The following is a 22,155-nucleotide window of genomic DNA, read 5'->3' as shown; positions in this document are numbered from 1 at the left end:
CTCTTCTGACATTCATTCATTGTCATGCCATCGACCAATCAAACAATTGTCTGCAGCAGGAATGGGCAACCCCCTTTTGAAGGCTTTTTAATTTTATACTCAAGGTGCAATTTTTAAATTTGGTTGTGCATCAGCAGTTTTTCTCTTATGTCGGTCACTGATAGTCACTCCTTTAGCTCATGTCAGCTGACATTCTTTTGATAGATGGCTGCTAGAATAATTTACCCATCTAAACTTAGTAATCATGGTCAAATTAACGGCCGTGGCTCCCCCGTTGATTTTGTTAGTCAGTCTCACTCAGATATCATATTAAAATTCTAAACAGTTATCCAGGTTAATTTCCTCCATCAGCTCAATATCACCCCGTCTAGATTGCACAAGTTCAACCCTGATATCTCTTCCCTATGTTTTAGATGTGGCTCAGATGAAGGAACATTCCACTTGGCATTGTTCAAAACTACACGGTTTCTGGCAGGGGGTTTGAGATACAATATCCTCAATTCATGGGGTTGCATTCCCTTTAAACCTGGAGGTCTGTCTACTGGGTAACTTTACTAACTCCAATCTTAGGCAAAGCCAAACTATAAAGCTAACAGAAATATTGCTAGCGATTGCCAAGAAATGTATTGCCTAGAAATGGAAATCAGATTCCTCCCTGCCAGTTGCAATGTGGCTATCAGAAGTTAATAGTTGTATCCCACTGGAGAAAATCACTTACTGCTTGAGGAATAAGTTAGACATTTTACAGAATTTGGCAACCTTTTATTGACTATATGGAGAATCTCACAGCATATTGATTGCATCTCTATGTAACCCTGGCGTAATGTTTCACACTTAATGTATAACATGTAGCTTACGGCAGGTGACCATATGATCCAATGTCTCATTATTTTTTGATTTTGACTTTATTTTATTGTGTGTGTGTGTATAAAAAAAACAAAAAAAACATTTATGTACACACGTCTGTTATCTTGTAAGGTTATTGTCATTTTGTTATATTGTCTTATCTTTCCATTTTTGTTTTAATTGGAAAATGCAAAAAAAAAAATATATATATATCTTAACATTTCTCTCCACCTTATGGCAAAATGGGTAGAATTGCATTAAATGAGTTAAAGAATTGCAAAATCTTCTCTTCGCCCCCATGGCAAAATGTGTAGAATTGCAAAAAAATACTCTTAAACAATATCTATATGTTTTTATCTCTGCTGTCAAGAGGGGGGTAGGCAAAATGTTTTGATCTCAATTTTAGGGTGTGGGGGGGGGGGTGCACATGTGGGTCCGACCCAAACCACTGCGGCCCCTCATGATGAGTTCAGATAATTTTGTGACAACCCCCCCCCCCCCCCACCCAAATCATAGTTGCCCATCCCTGGTCTATAGTCTACAGCAGGGCTACCCAGCCCTCTTCCTGGAGCTCTACCGTCTTGTGGGTTTTCAGTCCAACCCTCTTCCTGGAGCTCTACCGTCCTGTGTGTTTTCAGTCCAACCCTCTTCCTGGAGATCTACCGTCCTGTGGGTTTTCAGTCCAACCCTCTTCCTGGAGCTCTACCGTCCTGTGTGTTTTCAGTCCAACCCTCTTCCTGGAGCTCTACCGTCCTGTGGGTTTTCAGTCCAACCCTCTTCCTGGAGATCTACCGTCCTGTGTGTTTTCAGTCCAACCCTCTTCCTGGAGATCTACTGTCCTGTAGGTTTTCAGTCCAACCCTAATTTAATACTCCTGAGTCTACTAATTAACTGCTCAACAAGACCTTAACTAGCTAAATTAGGGTTGGACTGAAAACCTACAGGGACAGTAGATCTCCAGGAAGAGGGTTGGTCAGCAATGGTCTACAGTATAGGATGAGGTTGGGCCTATTGATATTGCTAGTAAACATATAAAAGACCATATAGAATAACCTCTCATCTCCCCCTTTTACATTTACATTTTAAGTCATTTAGCAGACGCTCTTATCCAGAGCGACTTACAAATTGGAAAGTTCAGACATATTCATCCTGGTCCCCCCGTGGGGAATGAACCCACAACCCTGGCGTTGCAAACGCCATGCTCTACCAACTGAGCCACACGGGACCACTTTTGATGTAGGATGAAACATGGTGAAGGCATGAATGCAGCGATTTAAATGTAATGTAGGAGAATGGGAAGTTGAGTAAGAGCCATGTCTGTGTAGGAACACCGGCTGGCATTGTCTGGCAGTGTGTTAGTGCCAGCGCTGTCTGAGTGGTTTAAAAAAGGACGTCTGTAAAAACTGCCGGCCATGGTTTGGATGGAGGCAGAAAAAATGTGCAATAATAATAATTACTGCTGCAGTCAGCTCTGTATTTACTCTGTTAGACGTTTTGCAACGTGTAGCTGTTGCAAGAGCTGGTCATACCATACAACATGGTGTCTCTACCCTGATAATGTATAAAGGCAAAAAGGTGATGCTCAATGCTCAGCCTTTTACTTCTGCTATGGTGGCCTGTACATTCTAGCTCTGTGGCCAAATCAGTAGCATCAGCAAGGCTGTGTCGGTATGTAGCCCCCTGGTGGTGTGGATCTGCTAGTGTAGGGCAGTGGGATGAGGAAGTCATGAAAGGGGACCCTTTTAAAAGATGCTATGGGTGGGAGATAGCCTAGCGGGTAGGAGCGTTGGGCCAATAACCAAAAGGTTGTTGGATCGAATCCCCAAGCTGACAAGGTAAAAATCTGTCGTTCTGTCACTGAACAAGGTAGTTAACCTACTCTTCCCCGGTAGGCCGTCATTGTAAATAAGATGTTGTTCTTAATTAACTGACGTGCCTAGTTAAATAAAACCACTGTTCCCCGGGTACCGATGACGTGGATGTCGATTAAGACAGCCCCCCACACCTCTGATTCAGAGGGATTGGCTTAAATGAGGAAGACACATTTCAGTTGACTTCATTCAGTTGTACAACTGACTAGGTATCCCCCTTTCCTTTACAAGTGAAGAAGACTCGTTCCTAATTCTCTGACCCACACACACTGAAGCGTTGTAAAAAATACCTATAGCCAAAGACATAAGATTTTCCGTTTATCTGGTTTAAGCACTAGCATGATGGTATGTTGCAAGTCAGGTGTTGAATATAAATTGTTCTCCTCACCCCGTCTTGAATCTCCTACAAAATACCCAGGCTTGTAGCGACTCTTTGAATTTGCCCGTCAATCAGCTCTGTACACGCAAGGCCAACGATCATGAAAGCAACCGTCAGCTTTTGTTCTGGCAAATATCCTGCTATCACCTAATAGAATCCCCGGCAGTCAATAACCTGGATGAATAATGCATGACTGGCAAGCTACGGAGTTGACTGCATGTAAATCACGCCTCAAGCCTCTCAGAGCGGTCTCTTCTCCTTGTCTTGGCTCCCTCATTTCAATATGATTGGGTTTATGATATTTACTTATGTATGAATGGTGTTCAGCGGGGGAAATGTGTTTTGCAGTGGGACTGTAATGGGATTACTTTCTACCCTCTTTGGCTTTGGGAAGTCCTACTTCCCGCACTGGAGTGTGGCGTTACCGGCGGGGGCGGCAGTAGGACCTCGGTGCTTCTGTGCCACTGAACCCTCCCAGCTCACACTGTACCTTTATTATATACGCTCGTCTGTATCCTCCATGCACTGAACCCTCCCAGCTCACACTGTACCTTTATTATATACGCTCGTCTGTATCCTCCATGCACTGAACCCTCCCAGCTCACACTGTACCTTTATTATATACGCTCGTCTGTATCCTCCATGCACTGAACTCTCCCAGCTCACACTGTACCTTTATTATATACGCTCGTCTGTATCCTCCATGCACTGAACCCTCCCAGCTCACACTGTACCTTTTTATTATATACGCTCGTCTGTATCCTCCATGCACTGAACCCTCCCAGCTCACACTGTACCTTTTTATTATATACGCTCGTCTGTATCCTCCATGCACTGAACTCTCCCAGCTCACACTGTACCTTTTTATTATATACGGTCGTCTGTATCCTCCATGCACTGAACTCTCCCAGCTCACACTGTACCTTTATTATATACGCTCGTCTGTATCCTCCATGCACTGAACCCTCCCAGCTCACACTGTACCTTTATTATATACGCTCGTCTGTATCCTCCATGCACTGAACTCTCCCAGCTCACACTGTACCTTTATTATATACGCTCGTCTGTATCCTCCATGCACTGAACCCTCCCAGCTCACACTGTACCTTTATTATATACGCTCGTCTGTATCCTCCATGCACTGAACCCTCCCAGCTCACACTGTACCTTTTTATTATATACGCTCGTCTGTATCCTCCATGCATTCCCCACGTAAGCTTTTCCCATCACTGTAGCTGCGTCCTTGACATTCTCATTTTATGAGCATTGTTACTGCTCTATCAGAGTAGAGGAAATGACCTCCTCGCCTTTCCTCAAAGTTAGTGGCACACTGTAGCCAACACAGCCCTGAGGAAGTTCACCTGACCTGTACTTGTAGTAATCCCCAATAGATGCGTGAATAGGTTTGGTGTAGATGTACTGTAGCTGCTCAGACAGACATGATCATTTCCATCTGCTTGTTATGGGCGGTCGCTGGGTTGCCTACTGCTTTATGCCAGTTAGAAGTTCGCCCAGCCTCATTGTACACTGATTACAGCACTATTGCTCACTCCGCCCTCCCCAACCTCTGATTGATTTCTAGTTTGCAAGACCTCCGTTCTCGATCCAATTTTAGGTTAATCGCTACACTCTCCCTGCTGGCGCTATTAAAAAATGATTTTTTAAGAGGCCCTGAAAATTGCCACAGCGTAGAAATATATAGACGTTAGGCAGCAGTTTTCCTCGGCGTCTGGGAGAGGGCCCGTCAGACGCCGCCTATCAATGTTAATGGGCTGTGATTTTTGCTCGTTCTTTTGTGCAGCGTCAGTATTAACAAGATTAACGGCGAGTCCCCGCCTTTTGCTAGCTTGCCGTTTCTGCACGCCAGATTTATAACCCTCTTATTAAATGAGCGTGCGTGGAAACGCCGTCGTGGCGTCACGCTCTGCTGCGGTGTTGGTGGGCAGGCACAAATCATGTGTCATCGGAACACAAAACAAAATGGCTCCCTCACCTCGAGAGCTTTGGCTCGGAGAAGAGAATCATAAATGCTCATGTTATTGTACGTCCTATTAATACTGTCAGAGTTAAACACATTGGAGGTCATTGACGGTTTAGCAACAATTGTTAGCATTTTACAAACACTCTTTGAATGAACTTGGTCCCTGATTTAAAGTTTACAGTCACTTATGTTTCTATTACAATTGGCCAGTACCAATCAGCCACATACCTATGCTTGATTCTTACCAGACTTTCAGAGTTCCATGGCTGTATCTGTTATCGGATTGGCTGTTTCTTGCTGCTGCTAGAATGATAGATGAAGACTTGGAGTGACATCACTGCCACTGGAGCTGAGGAAACAGACAGACATGCTGTTTTCTGCCACTGGAGCTGAGGAAACAGACAGACATGCTGTTTTCTGCCACTGGAGCTGAGGAAACAGACAGACATGCTGTTTTCTGCCACTGGAGCTGAGGAGACAGACAGACATGCTGTTTTCTGCCACTGGAGCTGAGGAGACAGACAGACATGCTGTTTTCTGCCACTGGAGCTGAGGAGAACTCTTTACAGTCTGTCCATTTAGTCTCTACACATCCTAGACATGGTTCTCTCCCCCATGGCATCCACTGTCCTTACCCTGCACTCAGTTACCAATGACAGATACAGGGCCTTCCTCCATACCCTAACCTTGCCAGAAGAACATTCATAACCTCTGATGTGTGTGTATATGTAGGTTGCAAGCTTTATCGTGATACGCTAATCCAAAGATCGGTACACCGTCGTCGCAGTGCTCTGGTGAAAAGGAAATCAAAATAAGGTATGCAGGAGTAGTTCCATCTTAGGGCCTTGTGGGTTTCCATTACGAGACGGAGAAAAACAAACACTTTCATGGATGACTCATTTAAGAGGCCAGGCCAAGGCTGGGTCTTTTTCGCATTGATTTTTATTTTACGTCTGTTCTTATACCGCTGTTAGCTCAGAGCCGTCTAAAGCTGGCTTGTCCTCGCAGTTTCCCCGCGTCCCATTGCAGATCAACAGACCTTATCTGTTTGCATAAAGAAAGCACCCATCTACTACCCCGATAGGGGCTCTCAAATGAAACGGAATGTTTTCTTCACCCCTCCACCCCCAAAAGCTCTTTCCAAATGCACCACAGTGCCGATTGTGCCCCAGCCAAAGAGGGCGGTTCAGCTTGCTTTCTCCCTGAGTGCTAACACCTGGGTCTGCTGCACAATAGTTTGCATTCACCATGCAGCGCAGCCAAGCAGGCAGGCGAGCGGGCGGACGGGAGAGAGAAGTATTACTTAAGTAGTTTTTGGGGGTATCTGTACTTTACTTTACTATTTATATTTTTGACAACTTATACTTTTACTTCACTACATTCCTAAAGAAAATATGTGCTTTTTACGTCCATACATTTTCCCTGACACCCAAAAGTACTTCTTACATTTAGATTACTCAGACAGGATAGCAATATGGTTCAATTCACACACCATCAATATAATGTGTTGTCATCCCTACTGCCTCTGGGGAAATGTAAGGTGAGACTCAGGGGATGGATGGGAGGGGGTGCTAGGCATGCTTTCTTCAGGTCGGGTGGCGGGGGGGTTGCTATGCAGGGTGGGAAGGGATGGGAAACATGGTTTTCAGTTGGGGAGGGAGGATGCGGGCGGGTGAATGGGGACTGAGGAGGTTGGGTGGAATGGAGGGGTCTGGTTTGTTTTCCTTGCATACAGAACATTACTAAACTGTTGAAGCTGTTTCTCTTTGTTGCATTTCTCTGCTAGTTTTAGTTTCTTCTTTCGAGTGGCAGCCCAACAGTATTGGAGGATTGGAGGAAATATGTCATGCAAATATTCTGAATGTATGAATATATCTGAATGAACATGATTTTGAATGTTATACCTGTACCTTTAAATACCTTCTGGAAAAATGACAAACTAAAGAAAAATTTGGTCACAAAAAAATGAAAGCGAGAGGGTGAGACATAAAACAAAAGTTGAGCTTGAATGACTGACTCCTGCCCATTTAATAATGAATGTTTTGTTATGACTGTTACGATTCCCCTCTGGTCCTGTTTAGACAGTGTGACCCGGGCCGGCCAACCAATGCCCAGTGCAGCACCGGATATTCCACTTCCGTTTCTAGAGACCGACAGCTCTATCAAAAATGAGAGAGATGAGCTCAGCACGTGTGTGTGACCTCTCCCAGCTTCAGATGCAGAGGCACAGCGCTGGAGTCACAACTCATATTCAAAGTGTTGTTCTCATATTGAACCTGGGCTCACTGGGAGCCTGGACAGAGAACAGATATAGGAACCTGGGCTCGCTGGGAGCCTGGACAGAGAACAGATATTGGAACCTGGGCTCGCTGGGAGCCTGGACAGAGAACAGATATTGGAACCTGGGCTCGCTGGGAGCCTGGACAGAGAACAGATATAGGAACCTGGGCTCGCTGGGAGCCTGGACAGAGAACAGATATAGGAACCTGGGCTCGCTGGGAGCCTGGACAGAGAACAGATATAGGAACCTGGGCTCGCTGGGAGCCTGGACAGAGAACAGATATAGGAACCTGGGCTCGCTGGGAGCCTGGACAGAGAACAGATATAGGAGCCTGGGCTCACTGGGAGCCTGGACAGATATAGGAACCTGGGCTCGCTGGGAGCCTGGACAGAGAACAGATATAGGAACCTGGGCTCGCTGGGAGCCTGGACAGAGAACAGATATTGGAACCTGGGCTCGCTGGGAGCCTGGACAGAGAACAGATATTGGAACCTGGGCTCGCTGGGAGCCTGGACAGATATTGGAACCTGGGCTCGCTGGGGGCCTGGACAGAGAACAGATAATGGAACCTGGGCTCGCTGGGAGCCTGAACAGATATTGGAACCTGGGCTCGCTGGGAGCCTGGACAGAGAACAGATATTGGAACCTGGGCTCGCTGGGAGCCTGGACAGAGAACAGATATTGGAACCTGGGCTCGCTGGGAGCCTGGACAGATATTGGAACCTGGGCTATAGTCCTAGGTTCCTCTCCCAGGGAGACCCATGGGGTGGCGCCCTATTGGCCCAGCGTCGTCCGGGTTAGGGGAGGGTTTGTCCAGCAGGGATGTCCTTGTCCCATCGTGCACTAGCGACTCCTGTGGCGGGCCGGGCGCAGTGCACGCTGACACGGTCGCCAGGTGTACGGTGTTTTCTCCGACACATTGGCACGGCTGGCTTCCGGGTTAAGTGGGCATTGTGTCAAGAAGCAGTACGGCTGGGTTGCTTCGAAGGACGCATGACTCTCGACCTTCGCCTCTCCCGAGTTCGTATGGGAGTTGCAGCGATGAGACAAGACTGTAACTACCAATTGGATACCACGAAATTGGGGGGTAAAAAAAGAATATTCCGCTGCAGTGTGGGTGAAAGTCTCTTGCCTTCGGAGTGGCTTACTTGGTTGTTGGCCTACGCTCCTCCTCAGTCTACTCAAATCCTCACCACCTGACGACCCAGCTGTACATCTATATGTTATGTAGCCACCTGACGACCCAGCTGTACATCTATATGTTATGTAGCCACCTGACGACCCAGCTGTACATCTATATGTTATGTAGCCACCTGGCGACCCAGCTGTACATCTATATGTTATGTAGCCACCTGACGACCCAGCTGTACATCTATATGTTATGTAGCCACCTGACGACCCAGCTGTACATCTATATGTTATGTAGCCACCTGGCGACCCAGCTGTACATCTATATGTTATGTAGCCACCTGACGACCCAGCTGTACATCTATATGTTATGTAGCCACCTGGCGACCCAGCTGTACATCTATATGTTATGTAGCCACCTGGCGACCCAGCTGTACATCTATATGTTATGTAGCCACCTGGCGACCCAGCTGTACATCTATATGTTATGTAGCCACCTGACGACCCAGCTGTACATCTATATGTTATGTAGCCACCTGACGACCCAGCTGTACATCTATATGTTATGTAGCCACCTGACGACCCAGCTGTACATCTATATGTTATGTAGCCACCTGACGACCCAGCTGTACATCCATATGTTATGTAGCCACCTGACGACCCAGCTGTACATCTATATGTTATGTAGCCACCTGACGACCCAGCTGTACATCTATATGTTATGTAGCTACCTGACGACCCAGCTGTACATCTATATGTTATGTAGCCACCTGACGACCCAGCTGTACATCTATATGTTATGTAGCCAACGACCCAGCTGTACATCTATATGTTATGTAGCCACCTGACGACCCAGCTGTACATCTATATGTTATGTAGCCACCTGACGACCCAGCTGTACATCTATATGTTATGTAGCCACCTGACGACCCAGCTGTACATCTATATGTTATGTAGCCACCTGACGACCCAGCTGTACATCTATATGTTATGTAGCCACCTGACGACCCAGCTGTACATCTATATGTTATGTAGCCACCTGACGACCCAGCTGTACATCTATATGTTATGTAGCCACCTGACGACCCAGCTGTACATCCATATGTTATGTAGCCACCTGACGACCCAGCTGTACATCTATATGTTATGTAGCCACCTGACGACCCAGCTGTACATCTATATGTTATGTAGCCACCTGACGACCCAGCTGTACATCTATATGTTATGTAGCCACCTGACGACCCAGCTGTACATCTATATGTTATGTAGCCACCTGACGACCCAGCTGTACATCTATATGTTATGTAGCCACCTGACGACCCAGCTGTACATCTATATGTTATGTAGCCACCTGACGACCCAGCTGTACATCTATATGTTATGTAGCCACCTGGCGACCCAGCTGTACATCTATATGTTATGTAGCCACCTGGCGACCCAGCTGTACATCTATATGTTATGTAGCCACCTGACGACCCAGCTGTACATCTATATGTTATGTAGCCACCTGACGACCCAGCTGTACATCTATATGTTATGTAGCCACCTGGCGACCCAGCTGTACATCTATATGTTATGTAGCCACCTGACGCCCCAGCTGTACATCTATATGTTATGTAGCCACCTGACGACCCATCTGTACATCTATATGTTATGTAGCCATCTGACGACCCAGCTGTACATCTATATGTTATGTAGCCACCTGACGACCCAGCTGTACATCTATATGTTATGTAGCCACCTGACGACCCAGCTGTACATCTATATGTTATGTAGCCACCTGACGACCCAGCTGTACATCTATATGTTATGTAGCCACCTGACGACCCAGCTGTACATCTATATGTTATGTAGCCACCTGACGACCCAGCTGTACATCTATATGTTATGTAGCCACCTGACGACCCAGCTGTACATCTATATGTTATGTAGCCACCTGACGACCCAGCTGTACATCTATATGTTATGTAGCCACCTGACGACCCAGCTGTACATCTATATGTTATGTAGCCACCTGACGACCCAGCTGTACATCTATATGTTATGTAGCCACCTGACGACCCAGCTGTACATCTATATGTTATGTAGCCACCTGACGACCCAGCTGTACATCCATATGTTATGTAGCCACCTGACGACCCAGCTGTACATCTATATGTTATGTAGCCACCTGACGACCCAGCTGTACATCTATATGTTATGTAGCCACCTGACGACCCAGCTGTACATCTATATGTTATGTAGCCACCTGACGACCCAGCTGTACATCTATATGTTATGTAGCCACCTGACGACCCAGCTGTACATCCATATGTTATGTAGCCACCTGACGACCCAGCTGTACATCCATATGTTATGTAGCCACCTGACGACCCAGCTGTACATCTATATGTTATGTAGCCACCTGACGACCCAGCTGTACATCTATATGTTATGTAGCCACCTGACGACCCAGCTGTACATCTATATGTTATGTAGCCACCTGACGACCCAGCTGTACATCCATATGTTATGTAGCCACCTGACGACCCAGCTGTACATCCCTATGTTATGTAGCCACCTGACGACCCAGCTGTACATCTATATGTTATGTAGCCACCTGACGACCCAGCTGTACATCTATATGTTATGTAGCCACCTGACGACCCAGCTGTACATCTATATGTTATGTAGCCACCTGACGACCCAGCTGTACATCTATATGTTATGTAGCCACCTGGCGACCCAGCTGTACATCTATATGTTATGTAGCCACCTGACGACCCAGCTGTACATCTATATGTTATGTAGCCACCTGACGACCCAGCTGTACATCTATATGTTATGTAGCCACCTGACGACCCAGCTGTACATCTATATGTTATGTAGCCACCTGACGACCCAGCTGTACATCTATATGTTATGTAGCCACCTGACGACCCAGCTGTACATCTATATGTTATGTAGCCACCTGACGACCCAGCTGTACATCTATATGTTATGTAGCCATCTGACGACCCATCTGTACATCCTTGCAGCCAGACATGCTTCATCAGTACATCAACACTTCCAAGCACGCCAGTGACGCGGCTCTCTCTGCCAGGTGAACATGACAATGGTACCATATCTCTAGCTTGCATTAGCTAACACAAAGCGCAAGCCCAATTAGCGCCATATCAACCGGTACCTGTGACATCTCACCTAGCACTCAATACCGTTCTCCGATAGCGTGTCTGGCGTCCTCGTGGCGGCGGCGAACGGATGCTAAGTGACAGTGTAAATTTGGAGCTAATTAAAAAGCTCTTTGTAGGTGAGGACTGTGTAATGCATGTTTAATTAAGCCCAGGCTCCTGCCTCTTCCACTGAAGAGTCCCTGTTACCACGGGGATGTGGCATATCTCACGGTCACAACAGCTCCGGCTCGGATTTGAATACAGGATAGGGAGGAATTAGCCACGACAATGGAGGTGGGCCATATTGCCTCCCATGTTACTGATTCAACCCTTTCAATTGACTTACAATCTTTCCTCATTGACTGAAAGGTGGGAGTGGTGACGTCTTAAACTGTAGTCATTTTAAGATCTCATTCTTATAAAGCGTGGAGAGACTATGTGGCTTTCCTACGTAGCCTTCTGGATGTAGTGAAAAGGTATTGACGTCTTCAATACCTGCACCTCACTGTGTCACAATGCCACTGTCAATGAGAGTAGACGCCCTGGTGGAGCGAAGGCCCTCAATGGAGCTCAGCGACTGTTCTAAAAGGACTAAAGGAGTCCTATTGATCTGTTCAGTTCCACACTGTGTCTTTTGAATGGCCCCAACTCCTACACCTACTAAAAGAACATGGACAACATTTTGGCGGCCCTGAGAAGAAGGGAGAGAAGCCACTGTTGTAAGAGAAGCTAGCTAGAGCAAGGTATTTGTGGCTTGTTTCATAAAGCGGTCTCAGGACCTGGGGAGAAGACAAAATACTCCTTTATGAGTTACTGTTATGATGTTCTGTCTGTTTTTCCATGAAGAGGTGGGAGGTGTTGGAGGCCCTGACTGCAGCTAGTGTTCCCCTCTCTTATACAATCTGTGGTTGGGTCTGGACTGCTGTGTGGAACTCCCGTCCTATAGGCTACACTGCCCAGTTGGTTGCGCACCATAGGGCAGTCGACTGCACCACCAGCCAACCAGCCATTCACCTCTGGGAACATCTCAGTGAATAGCACTCACACTCTAAACAAGAGGCTGTTGTCACACTGGGACCAACATAATATTCACTTACAGCAGTGTGTGTTATTTCACAAGTGTTCATTCAAAACTTTCCGCTGGAGCAGTTCCACTAATCTTATCAAAATATATGAATGGGTTCAATCATGCGTTTGACCTCACCAACAGTCTATCCATAGTCAATCCAGGCGGTGTGAAGATCATTGGAATTGTGCTCTGAACAAGCCACATCTTTCACTCAGTCAGCAGTGTGATGTCATCCAGACAGCAGGTAGAGGCCCAGTCCAACAAACAGCTCTGTTACACAGCAGATGGCCCAGGGTGCTGTAAGCAGCCAATCAGATGGCCCAGGTTGCTGTAAGCAGCCAATCAGTTGACCCAGGGTGCTGTAAGCAGCCATTCCAGGCAGGGCAAAGTGGTGGGGAGGGAGAGGGAGTGAAAAAGAGCGCAGGAAGGGTGCACGCTGCGGTGGAAATCCCAGCTAGTCAGGAGTTTAAAGCCAAATCGATGGCCGGCAGACGGTGGGTTCTGCAGTTTGCATTTCTACGATCTCTGCCTCCCCTCTGTTTCCTGGTACCGCCAAGGGCTATTTTCTCTACTATCACTCTCTCCCTACTGTACCTCTCTCTCCCTACTGTACCTCTCTCTCTCACACACACACACACACACACACACACACACACACACACACACACACAATCTCACCAGTGCTCTCCTTCATAACCTATTGATTTCTTCCTCTTCCTCTGCATCACACGTTAAATCAACACTGTTGTCGGAGGCCTGCTACCCTCCTGGAATATTGAGCAGTTCAAAGGACAAGCTCTTTAAGATGAAGGTCACTGGGTTTGTTGGAAGATGAGATGCTGCTTTAGGTTGGGAAAAGGGGTTATTTTGGATGCACATGTAACCAAATCTCCCAGGCCTGAGGAAAATCATTGATGCTTCCACCTAGTATTGGGTTCTTCATACCATTCAGTTGCCGGGGAGCCAATGAGATGAGGTTATCTCTGTTACCATCTTAGTGTGAATGTCTTGGTGCTGGGTCATCAACAGTATTATAGTGGGCGGGTCACTGTTCATGCTCTTGAATTACAATCACACATTTTAGCTGAACACAAGATAACTCAAGTAATCATCTACAGTGCCTTCAGAAAGTATTCACACACAATTCCCCATAATGTGAAAGTGCAATTTAGTTTGTTTATTTTTTTCAAGCTGAAATATCTTGAGTCAAAAAGTATTCAACCACTTTGTTATGGCAAACCTAAAAACGTTCAGGAATAAAAATGTGCTGAACAAATCAGATAATATATTGCATTGAACATGTATGTGTTCAATAATAGTGGTTAACATGATTTTTGAATGACTTCCCCATCTCTGTACCCCACACATACAACTATCTGTTAGGTCCCTCAATTGAGTAGTGAATTTCAAGCACATATTCAAGCACAAAGTCTAGGGGAGGGTTTTCAATGCCTCGCAAAGAAGGGCACCAATTGGTAGATGTGTTTTAGGTTATCGTCCTGCTGAAAGGGGAATTTGTCTGCTTTTTAACACTTTTACACAAGGTCAAATTTACACAAGTTGCTTACCAAGACAACATTGAATGTTCATGAGTGGTTTAGTTACAGTTTTTACTTCAATCGGCTTTAAAATCTATGGCGAGACTTGAAAATGGCTGTCTAGCCAAGATCAACAATCAACTTGACAGAGCTTGAAGGATTTTTGAAAAGAATAATGGGCAAATGTTGCACAATCCAGGTGTGGAAAGCTCTTAGAGACTTACCCAAAAAGACTCACAGCTGTAATCGCTGCCAACGGTGATACTACAAAAGTATTGATTCGGGGGTGTGAATATTTATGTGAATTAAATATTTTTGTATTTCATTTTCAATAAATTTGCAACAATGTCTAAACATGTTTTCACTTAGTCATTATGGGGTATTGGGTGTAGATGAGTATATAATCCATGTTGAATTCAGGCTGTAAAATAATCAAATGTGGAATAAATCCACATGATGGCATGAAAAGCAGAGGACTCGCATACAGAGCTGTAATATATTGTGGCAACTTGTGAATCACACGTGAAACGAGGACGCCAGCTCGTGAACGATAATCATGCTGCTCAGCCGTCCCTCACTCAGCCGTCCGTCACTCAGCCCTTCCTCACTCAGCCCCCTCCTCACTCAGCCCTTCCTCACTCAGCCCTTCCTCACTCAGCCCTTCCTCACTCAGCCCTTCCTCACTCAGCCCTTCCTCACTCAGCCCTTCCTCACTCACACTGAGGAAGGCGCTAGCTGAAACAGTTGTCAAATCTCTGCCGATTTACCTCCTGAAATCTACAAGTGAATTCTAATTTTCCCACCTCTCTGTTCTTTTGTCTGGCAGTGAGGGGAAGTTGGAGTTGGTGGGAGGAGGCAGTCTGTTGATCTACAACCTGACTGAGGAGGATGCAGGCGTCTACAGCTGTATGGCAGACATCACTAACAACACTATCGAGGCCAAGGCAGAGCTCACTGTACAAGGTACTGCACTGATGAAGTCAAACACACATCACTTTTCATGGAGTACTAGCCTGGGAAAAGCCTCATCTGATACAGTGTGTTTCACACACTTAAATGAACTGTCACATACCGTTATCAGTTAGCAAATGGTTTTGATCCAAATGGGTCTTTTGAGTGTCAAATTTTAATAGCCACCTACGATATCTATATAATTTAGCACCCGAACACCCAGAGTGAAACTTTCCCCAGGACACACACTATTGGTCAGCTCTTGATAGGGTATCATCAATATACTGTAGATAGACACCACACCATTACATGCATTAAGTGTGCATTCCATGTAGCATTGTATCAAAACCACCCATCAGAATAGCCTGTTGCAGTACAATGTAGATAGTAAGTAGGTAGTTGAACCGTAGATAACGTGACATCAACCCCCCTGTTTATTTTCTTCTCCTGTTCTCTCTCTGTGTTGATGTGACTAGGAAGTGTTAATCTCATATCCCCTGTATTTATCCCAAAGTGTTACAGAAATATAATGGCTACACTATATATCATTTCTCATCTTCCTCCACAACATCCTGTGTGGCTCAGTTGGTAGAGCATGTTGCTTGCCAGGGTTGTGGGTTCGATTCCCACGGGGGACCAGTAGGTAAATGTATGTACTCACTACTGGAAGTCACTCTGGATGAGAGCGCCTGCTAAAATGTCTCAATTGTGTTGACATGTTGTGCAGAAGCACCGGTAAAGTGTGACATTAATTGGTTCTCCTGACAATTGTACAAAATAAATGCTCAATTGACTGCCTCAGGAAAAGGCTTTTATTTTATTTTGAAGGACATGGATACAAATGTGTTGGGCACAATTGATGGACATTTCTAGAATAAAAAGTCTCTCTTTCGAAAGACCTAAAGCCTTTTCACCCAAATGAATGTGATGTAGGCTTTGTGGCAGGTTTCTGTACATATTTGTTTCCGAGAAATAAACCAAACGTTGATGTGACCCAATGGAAGACTTTGTCATGATTAGTGTGGTGGTTTCTGCTGCAGAATGATTGAGGGGCCCTACAGGCAGCTGTTGCTTGTCTGTTGAATTGAGTTGAACAGTTTGAGGACTGCGGTTGGCTGCTTTGCTTAAGGGGATCGTGCGGGGACACACACACATCACTCTGAATCAAAACAGGACAGGATGTATTCTCCACTCTCCACGCCAACCCATAGTTTGGTTTGATTTCCATGCTGTGAACCTAGAACTTTGAAAAAAGTTTTCAAGTGTTGTTGCTTTGCTCTTGTTTACTCAAAATCTATTCTGAATCCGTGGAGTTGCTTGTCACTCATTTTTAAAGATGGCTAGAACTCCTGAAACAACAGTCCCATGGCTTTAGTTTGACATGGCAGATACTGTACAGTCTAGTCTGTCTCACTAGGCCTCACTTCACTGCATTCCCACGGACCAATGGGGGCGGTCCCGCGCAACACGCGCACAGTTCACGCGCGCGCCAAACACACTGTCTCTCACACACACGCGCATAGTCACACAAGAGAGTGTGTGTAATGGCTCCAGGGGCCCTCTCTGCCAGGGTGGAGGGACCAGGCTGTGTGGCTGCGCTGCAATGTCTCCCCCTTTATTGGAGCTGGCAAGACAATAAATGAGGCCAGAGGACGCAGCAGGTTTTAATTACAGGGCCTGTGCCATTGTTGCACTGCGGAGGCCTGGGTTGAGGGTTCTTGGTTTTAAATGGTCCTTTCTCCAGGACTGAAATGTGTGTGTGTGTGTATTTGTCTGTGAGTTCCTTAATGCATTTCTATATGTTAGGTAACGTGTGCGAGAGATTCTGGGTGGTGGAAATGTGGCCTTCCGTGTTCGTTCCATGTGCTCTTCATAGGCATAAGCCTAGGTCCAGTAAAACTTTAATAGCCTGTACAGAGGGAATATTTATATTTGAGCTAGGAGCTAGCTCAGTGGGGTGTGAGATGTTTCCTCTAATGTAGAAATAGATTGAGATGGGAAACTAGAAGATGAGACTTGATGTTTTGTCCACCCACAGTCCAGAATAGTGGCTGTAAATGGCCCTCTAGAGCTGAGGCAGTGGGAGTCTGATAAGAATCTCTGGGTGTTTGAACTGTGACATATTGCCTTCCTGATCTCTCCCAGTCGGTCGCCCCAACGTCATCAACCTGGCATTTTCAGGAAAAAAAATAAACGTTCCATGAGCTATTTTGGGCACGGACACGTTATGGGGAAGGAAACACCCCTTTTCACTGCTTTATGGGATTTGGGGATTTGCCTATCTTTTTGGGATCGTGAACGAGAGTGTGGATGGGGGGTCTGCCCGTGTAGATGCTCATACTGTGCCTGTGTGTTGTCATGTGAGATGGTCTGTTAGACAGAAAGCATCTCTCCATGTTCCAGTCTGTTTGTTCTGTGTGTGACAGCGAGGCCCCACTAGTGCTCTGGCGTGAACTCAGCACTCGCCAGTGTGTGACGAGTGTTATTCACTCGCCAGTGTGTGACGAGTGTTATTCAGTTTGTCTACTTTGAATCGTGATTGGACGGTTTTCTCTGCTAACCAATGGCGAGCTTCTAAAAAGCTAGAATAGCTCTTATCTGGGTGTATAAGAAGGTAGAGCCACAGAGGCTTCCCCATTTCAAGTAGATTGAATGTCAAGAAAATAATTGGACCACATTTGTCAGGAATTCTTCAAGTTGCACATTACCTTTATGCAACGGAAAACCCCACATAGCTCCAAGACATCTCCTCTACTGTACCTCTGGCTCAGTTAGACAGTTTAAACATTACAGTTCTATTTCAATGCACTCTACTAAGTGGTCCCCCAGCGGATACATTTAATTGCTTGTTGCCATGTTAAGGATGTATATTAAACTTGAACATGGACCATAATTGATTTAGCCATGGGAAGCATGCCTAGTTTTTTTCCCCTGTTTGCTCTCTTCACAGCAACCAAAACTAATTCCCCTATTAACCCTGGTGGTTTAGCACATTTCATCACTTAATTAACAAAAACTTATGTCTAGAAGTGACTGTATTAAAGGGATAGTGTCAGGATGTTGTTAATGAGTCAATTTATCTACAGAGTCAGATGAACTTGTGGATACAATTTTGATGTTTCTGCCTGCAGTTTGGAGTTTGCTAGTGTTAGCGCAACTACTTTCCTGTAGACATCCAGTTATTGTGCTAACGCTAGTTAGCATTGGCTCGAGAAACTACAGTTGAAGTTGGAAGTTTACATACACTTAGGTTGGAGTAATTTAAACTCGTTTTTCATCCACTCCACAAATTTCTTGTTAACAAACTATAGTTTTGGCAATTCGGTTAGGACATCTACTTTGTGCATGACACAAGTAATTGTATACAGACAGATAATTTCACTTATAATTCACTGTATCACAATTCCAGTGGGTCAGAAGTTTACATACACTAAGTTGACTGTACCTTTAAACAGCTTGGAAAATTCCAGAAAATGATGTCGTGGCTTTAGAAGCTTCTGATAGGCTAATTGACATAATTTGAGTCAATTGGAGGTGTACCTGTGGATGTATTTCAAGGCCTACCTTCAAACTCAGTGCCTCTTTGCTTGACATCATGGGAAAATCAAAAGAAATCAGCCCAAAAATTGTAGACCTCCACAAGTCTGGTTCATCCTTGGGAGCAATTTCCAAACGCCTGAAGGTACCACATTCGTCTGTACAAACTATATTACGCGAGTATAAACACCATGGGACCATGCAGCCGTCTTACCGCTCAGGAAGGAGACGTGGTCTATCTCCTAGAGATGAACTTACTTTGGTGCGAAAAGTACAAATCAATCCTGTAGGAAACAGGTACAAAAGTATCTATATCCACAGTAAAATGAGTGCTATATTTTTATTTATTTATTTATTTAACCTTTATTTAACCAGGTAGGCAAATTGAGAACACGTTCTCATTTACAATTGCGACCTGGCCAAGATAAAGCAAAGCAGTTCGACACATACAACAACACATAGTTACACATGGAGTAAAACAAACATATAGTCAATGATACAGTGAAGAAAAATATATAAGTCTATATACAATGTGAGCAAGTGAGGTGAGATAAGGGAGGTGAAGGCAAACAAATATATGTATAAATAAATAAAAATATAAAAAGGCCATGGTGGCGAAGTAAATACAACACAGCAAGTAAAATAAAAACTAAAAAACACTGGAATGGTTGGTTTGCAGTGGAAGAAAGCGCAAAGTAGAGACAGAAATAATGGGGTGCAAAGGAGCAAAATAAATAAATAAATACAGTAGGTAAAGAGGTAGTTGTTTGGGCTAAATTATAGATGGGCTATGTACAGGTGCAGTAATCTATGAGCTGCTCTGACAGCTGGTGCTTAAAGCTAGTGAGGGAGATAAGTGTTTCCAGTTTCAGAGATTTTTGTAGTTCGTTCCAGTCATTGGCAGCAGAGAACTGGAAGGAGAGGCGGCCAAAGGAAGAATTGGTTTTGGGGGTGACCAGAGAGATAAACCTGCTGGAGCGCGTGCTACAGGTAGGTGTTGCTATGGTGACCAGCGAGCTGAGATAAGGGGGGACTTTACCTAGCAGGGTCTTGTAGATGACCTGGAACCAGTGGGTTTGGCGACGAGTATGAAGCGAGGGCCAGCCAACGAGAGTGTACAGGTCGCAGTGGTGGGTAGTATATGGGGCTTTGGTGACAAAACGGATGGCACTGTGATAGACTGCATCCAATTTATTGAGTAGGGTTTTGGAGGCTATTTTGTAAATGACATCACCGAAGTCGAGGATTGGTAGGATGGTCAGTTTTACAAGGGTATGTTTGGCAGCATGAGTGAAGGATGCTTTGTTGCGGAATAGGAAGCCAATTCTAGATTTAACTTTGGATTGGAGATGTTTGATGTGAGTCTGGAAGGAGAGTTTACAGTCTAACCAGACACCTAGGTATTTGTAGTTGTCCACATATTCTAAGTCAGAGCCGACATAACCTGAAAGGCCGCTCAGCAAGGAAGAAGCCACTGCTCCAAAACCGCCATTAAAGAAAGCCAGACTACGGTTTGCAACTGCACATGGGGACAAAGATCAGAGGACATTTCTCCAAAAAGTACAGTCTGATGAAACATTAATAGAACTGTTTGGCCATAATGACCATCGTTATGTTAGCCGGAAAAAGGGGGAGGCTTGCAAGCCGAAGAACACTATCCCAACCGTGAAGCATGGTGGGGTGGCAGCATCATGTTGTGGGGGTGCTTTGCTGCAGGAGGGACTGGTGCCCTTCACAAATAGATGGCATCATGAGGGAGGAAAATTATGTGGATATATTGAAGCAACATCTCAAGACATCAGTCAAGAAGTTAAAGCTTGGTTGCGAATGGGTCTTCCAAATGGACAATGACTCCAAGCATACTTCCAAAGTTGTGGCAAAATTGCTTAAGGACAACAAAGTCAAGGTATTGGATTGGCCATGACAAAGCCCTGACCTCAATCCTATAGAAAATGTGTGGGCAGAACTGAAAAAGCATTTGCTGGCGAGGAGGCCTACAAACCTGACTGTTACACCAGCTCTGTCAGGAGGAATGGGCTAAAGTTCACCCAACTTATTGTGGGAAGCTTGTGGAAAGCAACCTGAAACGTTTGACCCAAGTTAAACCATTTGAAGGCAATGCTACCAAATACGAATTGAACGTATGTAAACTTCTGACTCACTGGGAATGTGATGAAAGAACTAAAAGCTGAAATAAATCATTCTCTCTATTATTATTATTCTGACATTTCACATTCTTAAAATAAAGTGGTGATCCTAACTGACCTAAGACAGGGAATTTTTACTAGGATTAAATGTCAGGAATTGTGAAAAACTGACTTTAAACATATTTGGCTAAGGTGTATGTAAACTTCAACTGTACCTCTAACTTCCTTCATACTGGACACAGATACATAAAGATTGCATCCAGGAGTTCTTCATCTGACTGGGAAAGTAGATAAAGGGCCTTATTGCCAAAATCCCGAAGTATCTCTTTTAAAAGAGCAGCGCTAGGCCAACATAGTTGCTCTCATGTTGGAGGAGGGATAGTATTACTGTATCTCCTAAGAAACACAAAGAATACAATCAGTCTCAACGACTATTGTGTTTACAATGGCTTGTATGGAAAGCAGTACCACACTTGGAAGAGACTATAGGAAACATGTACATTGTGATAGCTAGCTGGTATTAAACAACATAAGTATGAAATGATTTTGACTAGAGCAGTGAGGTAGCAAGATCTGATGAATTGATGTGAAAAGTAAGGTCACATACTTTATAGCATAAAGACAAAACATTGACTCAGATGCTAGACGTCAGGGTCATGGACAATATCAAGTTGTAATGCTGAATATATACACAGGCATGGTGTAAATATTACAGCCCCCCCCCCCAGAATGCAGATAGGGTTGAGTCAATTGACCAGGTACAGGGCCCTGTTCCAATAGGCCTGTCCCTACTGTAACAGTTTGATGGAAGGAGGGAAAGGTCCCATTACAGAGATACCAACCGTTACATGTCAGATCCTTGATTACTTTAAGGAATAAGGTTGGCAGGAAGGATATTGTCAGAGTATTAGAACAGGGGCCTTGGCTTCTGTTTTGTAGGAGTCTGGTCTTTTGACTTGTAACTGTTTGAAGGAAATACCAGCGAGAACTAACTACATTCAGAAGCGTAGTTGTCCAATATTTTGTCATTTCTACCAGCTTCTAGCTTTAGTTTGGGCCATGTTGTTCTTGGACCATCCTAAAAGGCGGTGGGTGTTAGACGTCCCAGGACTGACCTCTGTGGTTATTACCCAGAATGCATTCCTTGCTGCTGCTGTATGTTGGCCCAGGCGCTGGGAAAAGAATGATCAAGCTTCTGACCACCGCCGCCTTATTCTTCCCTCACTGTTTGTTTTGTTCGGGATTTAGACTAAAGCCGTTATCGTGAAAAGAACA

At 45.0% G+C, this 22,155-nt stretch overlaps 1 protein-coding gene across 1 annotated transcript in view; it reads left to right on the top strand.

Moving 5' to 3' along the window:
- The window catches only part of LOC129834863 (neogenin-like), a 211,934-nt gene that overhangs the window by 121,364 nt on the left and 68,415 nt on the right, over positions 1–22,155 (top strand). The window contains exon 5 of the mRNA XM_055900197.1: positions 15,072–15,208. Within this exon, the coding sequence (XP_055756172.1) occupies positions 15,072–15,208 (137 nt within the window). The remainder of the gene's footprint in view (positions 1–15,071; positions 15,209–22,155) is intronic.

Source organism: Salvelinus fontinalis, chromosome 35, assembly GCF_029448725.1.
Source record: "Salvelinus fontinalis isolate EN_2023a chromosome 35, ASM2944872v1, whole genome shotgun sequence".
NCBI classification, from domain to species: Eukaryota; Metazoa; Chordata; class Actinopteri; order Salmoniformes; family Salmonidae; genus Salvelinus; species Salvelinus fontinalis.
Note: the sequence above shows the minus strand (reverse complement) of the source record. Positions and strands in the feature narration are given on the sequence as shown.